At 33.1% G+C, this 14,764-nt stretch overlaps 1 protein-coding gene across 3 annotated transcripts in view; it reads right to left on the minus strand.

The window, feature by feature from the left end:
• Positions 1-14,764, minus strand: part of Pik3c2g (phosphatidylinositol-4-phosphate 3-kinase catalytic subunit type 2 gamma) — a 332,111-nt gene that overhangs the window by 200,853 nt on the left and 116,494 nt on the right. For all 3 annotated transcript variants that reach the window (XM_026391946.2, XM_026391945.2, XM_026391944.2), the window contains one exon: positions 9,836-10,024. In XM_026391946.2, the coding sequence (XP_026247731.2) occupies positions 9,836-10,024 (189 nt within the window). The remainder of the gene's footprint in view (positions 1-9,835; positions 10,025-14,764) is intronic.

The raw sequence follows: 14,764 nt of genomic DNA on the forward strand, positions 1-14,764 counted from the left end.
ATGTTCCTTCAAGGATTTTTGTGTGGTTACAGAATATTAGAACCCAAGGAAACTTGGAGACCTAGTTCAGTCTCCTCGTCCAGATGAACAATCTGAAACAGAGAGGTTAAGCATTTTTCCCAAAGCCATTTGATTGTGGCACTAAAACCAGAATCCAAATACCCAGAGTGAAATGGGCAAGTGGACTTTCTACAGTACCTCTAGCAAGACCTTTTGATATTTTGTATACTTATATGAAATCAGAAGACTAGCTTGGGTATGTCATTTATTTGCTACATTGTGAGTGGATCAACATAGACAATAAGCAATGCAATTTGTCTAACTAGATTGGAACATTGGCCCATTCATGAACCAAAAGAAATAATGAATCCCAGACCCAAGGTGACATAGAAACTGTGCAGAGGTATTTCCTAATGGATACCCCATAAACTTTCATATAGAAATTGGGAATTGATCATTTGGTCATCATATTAGTGGATGAAAATTACTTCTTACAATCAGAGAGTAGCCCTTGACTTTGTTCCTTTTATATGGTGACACTTTGATCTTATTTCCAGACAGGCTCCACTGACATAAGCAAGTGATATACTGAAATCATCATATAGATTTTGCATTTGGATGCATTAAGTATGACATTTAAAAGTAGCATGACAGGCTAAAAAAGAATAAGAAATTTTGAGTTTAGATAGCAAAGCTGTTCTGTTCCTACATGATACTTTCTCTCTAAGTCTATTTATCTTTATCCTTAACTTAATTTCTATCTTTCAACCAGGGATGATTTTCAAATTGCAGTGCCTACATTTCTTCTTTGAATTATCACACCTGGAAATTTAGCCATTTCAGGCACAGCTCAAAGTCAACATACCCTACCCTCAACAATAAGATTTCTACTAAATTTATTTGTCATCTACTGTTCCCCATTTGTGGAATGTTTCTAATATTACCTATTTACGTAAAACAGAAATGTAGACCTAAACCTTAACTCTCCTTTCCACTGTCTTCCCTATTCAATCTTGTTCATAATACTCCTAAGTAGGTTTTTTCTTTTCTTTTTTTGTTTGTTTTTGTTTGCTTGCTTTTTGTTCTGTTCATTTCACTGTGGCACACTGCAACCTTCCTAGGCTGACCTGCATTCTCTGATACCTGGACTGCTTTGCTTTCAGAGCTTTCTAACAGCCTTCTCCCATCTGCTTTTGCTTTTCTCAGTAATCTATGCTCTTACTCAGTAACCAGCATGATCTTTAAAAGGTACAAATCTGTTCAAAAGATTTTCTCACTTAGAATCATTCTTGCCTTCCAACTGCTACCAGAATAAGGGCCAAGCTGTATAAGGTGGATCTGTTCAGAAGTCCATATCATGGTCTTCCAGTTCTATCTTATGATATCAGTTCAGCTTGTGTCATACATTGCTCCCCTGGACTCCAGGAACACCAGCCCTCTTCTAGTTTCCTAAGTGTAACTGCTGCCCCAGGATCTATTAATAGTACTTTCATCCAGAAAACCCTTCTCTTACTCTTTCCCTTTGCCAATTCATTCCCTTTCAACCTTTGAGTCTGAGCTCAGTTGTAACTTTCTCAGGAAAGACTTTCCCACTTTGAAGAAAAGGTTTGTTTCCTTTGTTATATATGATCTTAGAATATGAGCTCATTCAGAACTGTGTTAAGCCAGCTGTTTTACATTTATAATTTGGTAATAGCCTATTATATTTGCAGATTGCAATTCCATGAAGAAAGGCTATTTCTTTTTCCTAAATATGCTAGCCTCAGGGTCCAAAGGATGGAGTGCCTAACATAAGTAGGTCATTAACACATGTATCTTGAATAAATGGATAAACAAAATGGATTTCAATTTCTTCATCTATGTAATAGAAATCAACAAAATGGGGGAAATAGTAAATGATGGTACTAATACTAAAGAGGTTGTACTATACATCAAATCATATAAAATATTGTTTAAGTGCTTTATAAACTAGGTTATTTGATTATAAAATATTTGTTATTAAGATGCTGACTCATTATATATGTTTAGTCATATAAATAAAGTTTACACTTAATAGAAATGAAATACTCCCATGAAACTTATAAGGTAGAAATGAAAGAATCTGAAAAATTTAAACTCTCTTAAAAATGTAATTATAAAGAGGAGAAAGATGATAAGGAAGCGTTTCTTGAATATTCTTATAAGTACTTAATCTTATTTATTTCAGACAGCAACCTTGGAAGGTAAAAATGCTATTATATCCTATTTTATCGATAAAGAAACTTCTCCAAAAAGGTATTTAGTGGAAAAACCAGATATGTCTAATTTCAAAGCAAATGTTGTCAATCATGAAATTTAGAAGCCATCAAGAATCTCCCCCAAAGTGTACAAAGGCACAATACATATATTTGGGTTTATGCAATCCTACTTTCCTCATTTTCAATGTATTACCACAACTGTTCCTTGATAGAGAATACTGACATTTCCACAGTTTCTCTTCCGTATGTACACTTATCTATAATTGAATGCATTTTTTCCTTCCCACCCATCTAAAAGAATAACTTTTGCTCTTCTTTTCTTTGGATAGAATTTCCAATTGTAGTTTTGTTCTAGGCATTTGGCTATAGGGACTATCATGTTTTGCCACTTGACCTATCCTTCCAATTTCTGATTTTCTCTTCATGCATCCTTCCTCTCAGTCTGTAAATATGTTTGGAAATCTTTTTTTTTTATTCATTTAAACAGGCATACAAATTCCAGACCTTCAATTCTATTTCAAGAGGCATCATTTATTTCTCTCCCATTCCTCTTTGGAACTGGAAGTTTGGAATATACCTTCAGTATTAAAATATAATCCAGAAATATCACTTCTGGATATATAGTCAAAGGAATTAAAGTTGGAACGTAGAAAAAAAAATCTGTACTCCATGTTCATTTCAACATTTTTCATGATAGTCAAATTATGGAAGCAATCTAAATGTCCACCAATGAATAGATAAAAAAATGTGGCATATATGTACAATGGAATACTAAAGAGCTTTAAAAAAAATAAAATACTGACATTTTCAAAACCATATATTCTTGGTTGATATTGTAATAAGTGAGAAAAACCAGGTACAGAAAGACAACTTTTGAGATCACTTACATGTAGGATTCAAAATTATTCCATAGAAACAGAAAATAGAAAGGAAGAGTATCAGAGGGCTAGTGGAAGAAGGAATGAAAAACGGGGAGATGCTGATCAAAGGGCACAGAGTCTCAAAGGGCACAAAGACTGGAAAAGTCCTACATGACGTTCACAGTCTATTTCAAAATTGCACAAAAGAGTAGATTTTTAACATTTTCACCACAAAAGTGATAAGCTGGATATGTTCATTAGTTTGATTTTTTTTAAAATTTTTTATTAGTTATACATGACAGTACAATGATCTTGACGATTCGTACATTTGAATCAAATAGGGTATAATTTCTTATTTTCTGATTGCACAGGTTGCAGAATCACATTGGTCATAGAGTCACCCATATACATACAGCAATAATAATGTCTATTTTATTCTGCTGCCCTTCCTAGCCTCCCTTCCCCTCCCCTCCCCTCCCATCACATCTCTCTACCCAATCTAATGTGACACATTATTTTTTTCTCCTCACAACATCATACATGTATTCTGTATAACACAGCCAATTTGGAAAGCAGTATGGAGATTCCTTGGAAAGCTGGGAATGGAACCACCATTTGACCCAGCTATTCCCCTTCTCAGACTGTACCCAAAAGACCTAAAAAGAGCATACGACAGGGTCACAGCCACATCAATGTTTATAGTAGCACAATTCACAATAGCTAGACTGTGGAACCAGCCTAGATGCCCTTCAATAGATGAATGGATAAAAAAAAATGTGGCATTTATACACATTAGTTTGATTTAATCTTTCTACAATAAATATATGTATACATATATACAATATATACACATTGTATATATGTATATATATACATATATATGTATATATATATAAAGATCACATTTATTCTACAAAATCATGCAATTATTATTTATCAATTTAGAATTTAAAAACTGCTCTCACTAATATCATCAATAATCACTCCATTTCCAAATCCATTGATCTGTTTTTAGATCTAGTTCTATTTCATACTTCTCTAAAGCCTTGGAGAATCTTTTTCATGTATGCCAAACTATGAACCTTTTCTGTGTGTCCTCCACCTTCTTGGTCATTTTTTCCTGTATCACTTCTTGCTTTGTACTACTCTTAAAATGTATTTGGCCCCTTTCTGCATATCTACATGGTCCTGTTTTACATCTTCTACTTCTATGGCTACAATTACTGCCTTACAGCCAATAAATCCCAGATTGTTTTTCAGGGTTTGATTTTTCTGCTAAGCTTCAGATCTGTTTATCCAACTGTGTACTTGGCAAGTTCTCCAGGTGTCCCATCTGAAGGCTTTAAAAAATGCAACACATCTAAAATAAACCTCAACTTTCACTACCCAAATTTACTGTTCCTTCTAAAATTCTTGTCTTGGTTAATGGTATAATTTTTCCATCATTTACTCAAATCAGGAAGCTAATCATCTTTTTTGTCTCTTATTTTCCTCAGAAATGTCTCTCAAATCTGCTATGTAGATCTCTACATATGCTTAATCCAAACCAAGACTATTTTTCAAACAAATTATTCAAACACCTGATAACTGTCTAGTATCCTTGCTCTCACCTCCTTTTTATAATCCATCCCTCACACTGATATCACAATTTTCCCTGAATAATATAAAACTGTTTATATGACTCTTATTTTTAACACCACTCCTTGGTCTTCTATAAGAAACCCAGGTTTCTTACCTGGTTCAACAGGCCCAAAACAATCTAAATCAAACTCCCTTCTTTAACTTTGTATCCCACGCAATTCTATTATATTAAATTATTCACTATTCTCTGATCCTCCATAACCATGCACATACTAGTCTTCCTTCAGAAAAGTTCTATGAATATTTCAAGTTGGAATTCAATTTCCGTGTGATGATTTCTTTATTTTCTCTGAAAGAAGTTGCTTCTCTCTTTTTGGGCCTCATACAACACTTGCTACTTACTTTAATTATAATACACAACACATGTAGAGTAACCTTCAGCTTCAATCTCTCCCTATAAAATGCATGTTTTTCTTTTCAGACTGTCACTAGGGCAATTCTCTTTGATTCAGTACATACCAATTTCTCCATGCATTTTTTTTTTGCTCAATAAATAAATGGAAAAGATACACCATCACCCATCAATTATCCAGCCAAATGTGTAAGTTTTAACTGTTTCACTATTGCATATTCTGTTCTTCCTGCTTACAATGCTAGTCAAGAATGACTTTCCTATAAATTTATCTCTAAAATAAATGATGCTGCAGTTTGGTGCAAACATTTTATTTATTTATTTACTTTTTGCGCGTGAAACATTTTCCCAAAGAAATTGATTTTGAAAGTTAAGGCACTGCCTGTTAAATATTGCTTTTCTTTCTGCAAAACAATAATTTTACATCATATGGGATGGCAAGTTCTGGTACATTGTCAAACTTTATTTAAGCTCCTGATGTAATCCTCTGATGCCAATTCAGAGTTGCTATTTTTAAATGAACACTTTCCTTGAACTGACTTTTAATTCCTTGGGTAATTTCTACTTGCTATTAGCAGTTGAATAGTTGTGCCTGTGCATCAGAGTTCAGGAAAATAGCAATCATCTGCCAAGAACCACAGACCTTAGCCCTGGGTCTCTATTATTGACAGCTCCACCTTCTCTAATGGAAGTATCAGTACCCAGTGAGCAATCTGTTGGCACTCAGAGTGGAAGTCTTAAGACCCTATGGTCCACTCTAGGTAAATTATATATTGTCATGTCCTTTGCTAAAAATAAACTAAAAGTTGGGGGTGAATCTTCAGGAAGAATTAAGTAAATAGTGTTATTAATATTTCCTCAAGCACAAAATGGAGCACACCAGTTCTTAAGAGGTTAAACCACTTAAAAAACAGACTATTCAAAGGAGGAAAAAATATAGAATTCTGAAGAACTCACTCTGACAACTCATTTAACAAGCACATACTGTTTGTTCTCAGAAAAGTCAGCTTTTGAATTTAGAGGAGTTGAAAGGTTCATTTCTGGAAACAGCTTGTCCTCAAGTTTTTTAATAGTTCAGTTAAACTGAGAGTGGGAGTCACAGGATGAGTACAATGGAAATACTCCAACCTTTTCAGTGACCTTATTTTGTGCATGATAAAGAACTTTCCAGTGTGCAAATAAATCAAGATTTAATGAAGTTCCCTGACTGAGGTTTAATAAACAGTTCTCCAATTTGGAAACTGTCCCTGTACTCTCTAATTATTAAAATCTGATTATTCGAAGAAAAAGAAATTAGAGTGAAGTAGAAACATCTGAACATGACGGCCATTATTCTTTACAATTTAAAAAGCTGCTTTAGTATAGTTAATATATTTAGTATGTAAATAACCTATGAAGTTTATTCAGGAGGGCTGTAAATCATAGTGGATAAGATCACAAGATCTGTGTTCATGAATCCCTGGACTTGAGTGTTAGCACTACCACCACTGGGGCAATTTAACCTGCAAGCCAATGTAGAATTGGAATATTCAATACATAGGATGTAGAGCAATAATAATGGTTTTTACTTTATAGAGTTATTTTGGGCATTAAAATGAGATGGTACTAAGGAACACTAAGTAAAAAGCTGACCTGTATACTTCAAATATTAAGTCAAATAGATTTTCAGGATCTGTTTAGGTAGAGAAGCAGCATTTGTGCTTAGTTATCAGCAATCAGAGAATATTGAAGTCCATCCAGTTAATCCTCTTTTATAAAATGTAAGTAAATAAACCAAGTTGTATTTAAATATTCATACTATAAAATTTTTCATAAGGAATATTCCATGAACTTTACAAAAAATATTAGTTGGCATTAAAATACCTTCAGATAATATAGACTAAGGTGTATCTTAATAAGATAATTTTTTTAAAAGTTGTCACTTAAGAAACTTTAGAAAGTTGCTCCATTAGAAAATTATTCTTTTAAGATATTACAGAAGTTCATAGTTTTTAGTTTAAAAGTCACTGAAAATTTTAAGCAGCTTTATGGAGACTTGATTCAAATACCATACAATTTACCTTGTTTGAAGTGTATAATACAAAATTTTTTTTTCTTTTTAGCACATTCTCAGGTTTGTGCACAATAGTAACTACAAAAAGTAACCTTATACTCATTTTCAGTCATTTCCCTTTTTCCTCCAACTTGCTCTAGTTGGTCCCATGTTACCACTAATGTACTTTTTGTCTCTATAGATTTGCCTGTTCTGCACATTTCATATAAATGAAGTCAGTTAATGTGTGGTCTCTCATATCTGGCTTCTTTCATGGAGCATACTGTTTTCAATATTCATCCATGTTGTAGCATACATATATTAATATTCATTTTTATTATTGATTAATATTACATTATATGGAGAGACCCCCTTTTATTTATCTATTCATGTGTTGATGGACAATTAGGTTGTTTCTGCTTCTATTTTCTTGAATGGGCATAGTTTTTATTTATCTTGAGTATATACTTAAAAGTGGAATTATTAGGTCATATGGTCACTCCTCGTTTATCATTTAAGGAACAGCCACACTGTTTTCCACTGTGGCTGCACCCAGTTTATATTTAGACCATTGAAATATGAGATTTATAATTCCTCCATATTGTAACCAACACTTTATTTTTGTCTTTTTTTGACTATAGTCAATCCTAATGAGTGGAAATTAGTATCTCTTGTGGTTTTCATTTGTATTTCCCTAGAGTTCATGATGTTGAGCATTGTTTCATATGTTTATTGAATATTTATTTTCTCAAAAATGCCTATCAGATGCTTTGCTCATTTTAAAAGTAAGTCATTTACCTATTTTTGTTGAGTTTTTATAATATTTATGTATTGTAAATAAAATTCCTTTATTTGATATATGATTTACCAATATTTCCTCTTATTCTCTCAATTATTACAGTCATATTTTGAACAAGTTTTCTATTAGATAACCAATTAGGAATGGCAAAATAATAATTTTGCTAATATTTTAAGTTTTTCTTCAGAAAAAAAGCAACTAGAATTTAGCAAAATAACTTTGCAGATTTGGGCTATTTTTTTCTATGTAAAGCAGAAAAAGAGGTTAAAACTTAGGACTGAGGTGTCAATGAGAACTTACTTTTATTCAAAAGAATCTTTAAACAGTACCATGATGAACTGTGAATGATCCCAATGAAACCAATCCATAGTTAATTGCTTTTCTTATCACACCATTATTTCATTGATTCCCTCAATTGTATCAGGCAATGTGGTAAATAAAGAAAATACATAATTCCCTCAAATAACTAATAATTAAAACACTAAAATAATTGTAATGTGTTTTAGAAAGCATTTTTTTCAATAGTGAGCAATTAATAAGTCCCAGGTATTATTAAATCCTTGGGAAACAGAAACATTAAGATGATGTGCCTTGTCTCCAGTAGCTGCAAAGTGAATGAAAATATGAACACTTTACATGTTTCAGGTAAACACTCTATAATAAAGTGCAAGTCATAATAAAGCACTGTACTAGTCAGAAGTGATCAACTGTACATGGCTATGCCAGGCAAGGGTACACAGAAGAAGACTTATATATTTCAAATAAGACATATATATATGACAACATATAAGATATTATATTCTATATAAATATGCACATATTAATATATGTACACAATAAATACACAATATACATATGTAATATATATGTGTGTGTATTTATATCCTCTACATATATTTCTGTGCATGCAAAGAAAGAAGTAAGTATCTAAACACATAAGAATTAGTGGAACAAACCATAAAATTAATAAAATCTTCAGATAAAATAATGTCTTCATAAGATAATAGTAAAATTTGGGCTGGATGATTGGAAAGAAGTTAGAAAATGTTACAAGCTATTTGATAAAACTTCTTTCTCCCTCTGTCTCACCCTGTGAGTTTTAGGAACTTTTATTTGTAAATAATCCTAAATAAGTCATCCTGAAAGTCCTTTGTGTCACTCTCACACTTCCGGTTCTCTGGGTCTTAAGAGCAGATTCAGGGCAGAGCAGGGAGTCCCAATTCTGGTCCTACTCTAGGGATTACAGACCATCTGGGCATCAGTGAGCTGATGCTATCAAGATGGTCTTCAATATCCCTGTACTCCAAGGAAGGGCTGCTTCTCCTGCTCCACAGCCAGCTCCCACACCTGCTCCCACATACTTCTCCCTAGCAGGACAACGTCATCAACCCCTCTCCCCAGGCTATATGCATTTTGTTCAGTGGGAAGATTCAGAGAACATGCAAAGGGGTTGATTTTTTTTTTCATTTATCATCATTATCATCACCACTACCATCATCATCATCATCATCATATTTACTGTGCACCAACTCTAAGCAGGGCATTTTGCCACACTTTTCATGTTTAAAATTGTAAAATATGTAACATTAATTTTAAGGAAATTTTATGAGAGAAGTTGGAAGTATTATTTTTCCCTATTTAATTTTTTGTTATTTCTTTAAGAGCATCTAGACTCTTCATTTAAGAAGCTATGCCCATTAAAGATACTTTAAACTTAGTGTCAGGCACAATTATAGCTTAGCTTTGTTTGAAATTTATATGCATAACATATTTATCCAGAATTAATATCCATAACTATTTGAATCTGAAACAAGTAGAATAGCTGTTGAATTAATTATGTGATTTTATATATTTTTTTCTCTTCAAAGAAGTTCTTCTAAACCAGCAATATCATGCTCATTATGCAATTCTTACCCGGAAGTCAAAAGTCCAAGTGCTTCCAAAGGATGGGAAAATGTCCATCTTCTCAAGATGGTATGCATGTCTGAAACAGTCCTTTCATCCCATCCAGGGGCACTACCCAGGACCAAAGGAAGGGAGCAGTTTTCATTATTGCAGTAGAAGCGATAAAACCATAGGTATCTTTTCTTTTCTTCAGAGAGTCTGAAAGAACAGATTAGAAATTAACTTTTCTGGGCTTTGCTACACTAACAAATGTTACTGAAAATGCACAATGGAAACCTCTCTGTACTGCTTTGGATAGTGTTTTGGTTTATTTTGGAAAACCAGATCTTTGTCTTGTTGCAATAGTTTGATACTTTACTCCATCAGCTTATTTCCCACTAACTGTATTTTATGTTGAAAAAAAAATAAACCTTTAGTTCAAAAAATTCACATGTGTTTTTCTTCCCTTTTATCCTTGTCACTTTTTAAAATATGTCATTTTAGTTGGCAAAATCTCTGTCCCTTTTAGGGCAGAACTATATTCATTTGAATCTTGAAACATATTCTTTTCACAACAGAGGTAATCAACTGTTTACTTTCTGACTTTCTTGACAAATCAACTTAGACAAGTGGGCCTGTGAAGAAATGGCATATTTTAAAGAAGAAATTCCTGCATCTCAGAGCACTCTTCATCAGAGTTCAGAAATCTTTCTGCTGTTAACTTCTAAAACAAAGATCTCAATTCATCTCTGGATTCTGGCTTTAAATATTCAAAGTTCACTGGAAGTTTGGAGTGGAAATGCTGAAGGATGATGCCAGTTTCTCAAGTGCTCAAGTATTTCCCCCTGGAGAGAGGCCTAAAGCAGAGACCTCAGTTTAGGAGGAGGGGAGGGCCACTGAGTTTCTGACAGTTCATCTTGCTCTGCTCACTCTCCAGCAGAGGCATTCAGAACCACAGGTCAATTGGAGGACAGCAGCCCTTGTGTGCCAATGCCAACCTTTGAACCCACCCTTCCATCTGATACTGCTGCTCAGCCTGAATCAACTAACTCCCAAGCAGGGCAATGAAAAATACTTAATATTAAAGGTCAGTATTTCCCTACAATTTCCTCTGCATTCATCATCATCTGTCAGATGGAATATTTGGAGGAGAGATGATTTTTCAGGTATGTTTAGGTCCCTTTCCTATGCTATGTTACTTTCTTCCCACCAGAAGGCCTATGGGAAAAATCAGTAATAAAATTACTACCACATAGAGTACTCTGATTAAATTCAGTTTTTCTTTAATACTGAACAATGCTATTTCTTTCTTTCTTTTTTTATTTTTTACTGAGGCATAATTTACATAAAAGGAAATACTTAAATTCAGTTCAAAAGTTTTTGACCAGTGCATATGCTCTGTACCAAACACATTCTTATCAAGATACTTAACAGTTATTTTTAAGTCACCAGAGGGCAAGCACTGTTATGAGTTCTTTCACTCTAGATTAATTTTAGTCTTTTAGAACTCCATAATGGAATCAGAGAATGCATGTTCCTGATTTATGGATTCTTTCACCCAAATAGCATGTTTGAAATTTTCCATATGTTGAGTGTGTCAATAGCCCATTCTTTTTAATTAATAAATATTCTTTTTGGATGAATACACTAAACCTTGCTTATTAATTCTACTTTTTGATGGATACTTGGGTTGTTGCATTTTTTGCAGTATTTTGTATAAAAGTGGTATGAACATTGCATGCAAATTCTTTTATGGATGTTATTTTTCATTTCTCCTAGGAGACAAAAGTCTGTGTTTTTGGTCAGGTATTTTGTTTACCTTTTGAGAAATCTGTAAACTATTTTCCAAAGTGCTTGTAAAATTTTACATTCTTTTTTTAATGCTTAACAATTATTATATATTTATTATGTGGCTGGCATTGCAAAAGTGACATGCTTTAAATCACAGTAAAAAAAAAGAGTCAGGATATGACCTTAGATATTTTCACTCTAGAATAGTTTCTCAACCTTAGTAGCATTGATGTAAAATTTTACATTCTTATGCTCAGTGTATAATAGTTTCAATTACTCCACATTCTTGCCAACTCTTATTTTGTTTTTTTTTTTAATACTATTCATTGTAATGGGTGTATTTTTTACTTAACCTAATATCCAGGAAAATTTTCATCTACTATTTTTTATGCCTTTACTTTTGGAATGTCTGTTTGTCTTTTAACAACATTTTGGTTGGATTATTTGGATTCCTTAGCATCATTTCTTCGTATACACTGGATATAAACTTTTGTCTCATGGATGTTTTGCAGATGTTTTTCTCAGAACATGGCTTGCCTATTCATTCAATGCCTCTAGGCTAATAGCCACTTGAATCATGGTGCCTTTTGAGAAATAGTTTCAAATTTTACTTAGTCCAATTTATAATTTTAAAATAGTTATTGCTTTCTCTTTTTTTTTTCTTAGAAAATTTTGCCTATGCTAACATCCATTCTCCTGTTTTCTTCTGAAAACTTTATAGTTTTAGATTTCATGTCTAGGAAAATATTCATCTCGTATGGGGTAGGCATCAAATTTATTTATTTATTTTGTCCCATAAGAATATTCACTTGCTGAAAATATTTTTTTGCATTTATTTCTTTGGTGGCTTTGTAAAAAGTTTGAACATAAAAGTGGGAACTTGGACTCTATTCTACATTGTATTCTATTCCCTTGATTGGCTTGACCATCCTTAAGCCAACACCACAGTTCTCTTAATTGCTATAAATTTACACTACATTAACCACACATATGAACTCTCAAATTTGTTCTTATTTTCATTATTGCTTTGATTACTTATAGCTATGGGTTAATTTTAAAAACAAATTTATAAAATTTTGCAAACTTTTTTTCCTCAATGTTACTATCCTTTCTTATTTCTCTACATTCTTATGCTGTATTGTTGGCACTTTCTTGTAGGTTACAAGGCTCTATTATGAATTTCAGTTGTAGTTTTTTTTTTAAATTTTTTATCAGCATGGATAATTTCTCTTGCCCTGCTTCAAACTCACAATTCATTTTTGGCTACATTATGCAATCCATGAAGCCCATCTAGTGATTTTTAAAAAATATTTTTTAATTCTTTAATTTTCATTTCTTTATAAAGACTCTTCAGTTTTCCACTCATGTTTTTTTAAAATATAAGTATCTTCATATAGTTGTATTGAAATTACTGTTTATTAACTTAAAACTGGATTTATTTTCACTAACTACAACCCTATTGAAGGCTAGAGTTATATTTTCCTGATTCTTCCTAATATTTTCCTAACTATTGATTTATGCTAGGCATTTCCTAATTTTCTATTAACAATTGCATGGTGAGGCATTTGGAACGCTACATTATTGACAGTTAGCATTCTGCTATCCTTTGGGTGTTGAGTGATTTTCAATTTTTTTAGTAGGCATATTATTTACTGACAAATCAGTCTGATCTAGTTGAATCTTTTTTTTTTAAGCAACTATTAGAATGGGACTACTAGTTCTTATTCTAGGGCTAGTATAGACTTATTCCTAAAATCCATCTTTCTGATTTGTTTGTTGAATGTCTGGGATGTTTTGTGAGCTTTCTCCTTTCTTATTAGTTGGAATTTCTCAGTTTCCAAGTATCATGCAACCTCTCAAGTCTACATTTATTGCACATCTCCCTGTGGGCCTTGGAAATCTACTTAATCATGAGTTGCTTGGGACTCAATAAATATCTAAGTGGAACTTCAGTACAGATGTCTGTAGCTCCTAATCTGCTATCCTGCTTCTTCCCATGCTGTGCTCTGAAGCCTCAGCATCATCAACCTCTGATATGATCCTTCTTTTTCCTTTACTTTCCTTTCTTTTTCCCTCCCTCCATCCCTCCCTTCCTGGCTTCTTTCTCTTTCTCTGGTTCTTCCTTCTACACTTCCTCTTTTCCTAACTCAGAAGGACCACAATTGCTTTTTTGGATTCTATGCCTCCAGGCTAATAGCCACTTGAATTTTGAGGCTCACTCTTAAATCCTGTCTGTTCAGTCCTTTCTGAGAACAGCAGTCTCATGTGTATTTTGTTTGTGTTCTAGTTACTTAGGTTAGCAGGATCAGTTAGGTACCCTTCATGCTGAAATAAAAGCATTCATTTCTTTTTAAAAAAATATTTATTTTTCAGTTTTTGGTGGACACCACATCTATATTTTATTTGTATGTGGTGCTGAGGATCGAACCCTGTGCCCCGTGCATGCCAGGCGAGCGCGTTACCGCTTGAGCCACATCACCAGCCCCATTTCTTTTGAAGTATATGTTTTTGAATGTTTAATTCTGGGGTCTTCCAAATATTTGAAACCACTTTTTTGGTTGACATTAATTTTTTTTGATTTTTTCAGATATCATAGGTATATTTTCATTGAATGTCACTGAATCTGAATTTCCTGATTCTGATTACATTTTATCAGGCTGAAAGAAAAAAATAATCAAGTCACCAATTATATAATAAAATATTAAACAATGTAAGTTGTAAAAACCAAGTGGTATTTGAAAACTTAAGCTAATTTAATTCTAACGCAAGTTTTACCACATTGAAGGCTGTTCCCCATCTGTTTCCACAGTCCAGAATGAAACTGTACTGTACAAAACATGAATAATTATATTCAAGTGGGTGAAACAGAGGAAGACGTTGCTTATTTTATGTATACTATTAACATAAATAGAAGTTGAAATATAAAACAAGTAGAATTCACTGGGCTTAATTTAAAAACACAAACTAATATAGTTAATATGATTATTATTTGTTGGGTTTGACCCTTTTTGTTTGAAGATATTTAAAACTCAAAGCATTTGGAGATATTTAAATTTTAAAGCATTGCATCTTTTTTACATTTAAAAAATTTTCTCTGGGTCAGGACCAGCAACCAGCCAAGTGACAGCAGCTACACGCGCCGGCGGGGAACTCGGACCGGACCCACTA

Source organism: Urocitellus parryii, chromosome 5 (assembly GCF_045843805.1).
Source record: "Urocitellus parryii isolate mUroPar1 chromosome 5, mUroPar1.hap1, whole genome shotgun sequence".
Classification (NCBI taxonomy): Eukaryota; Metazoa; Chordata; class Mammalia; order Rodentia; family Sciuridae; genus Urocitellus; species Urocitellus parryii.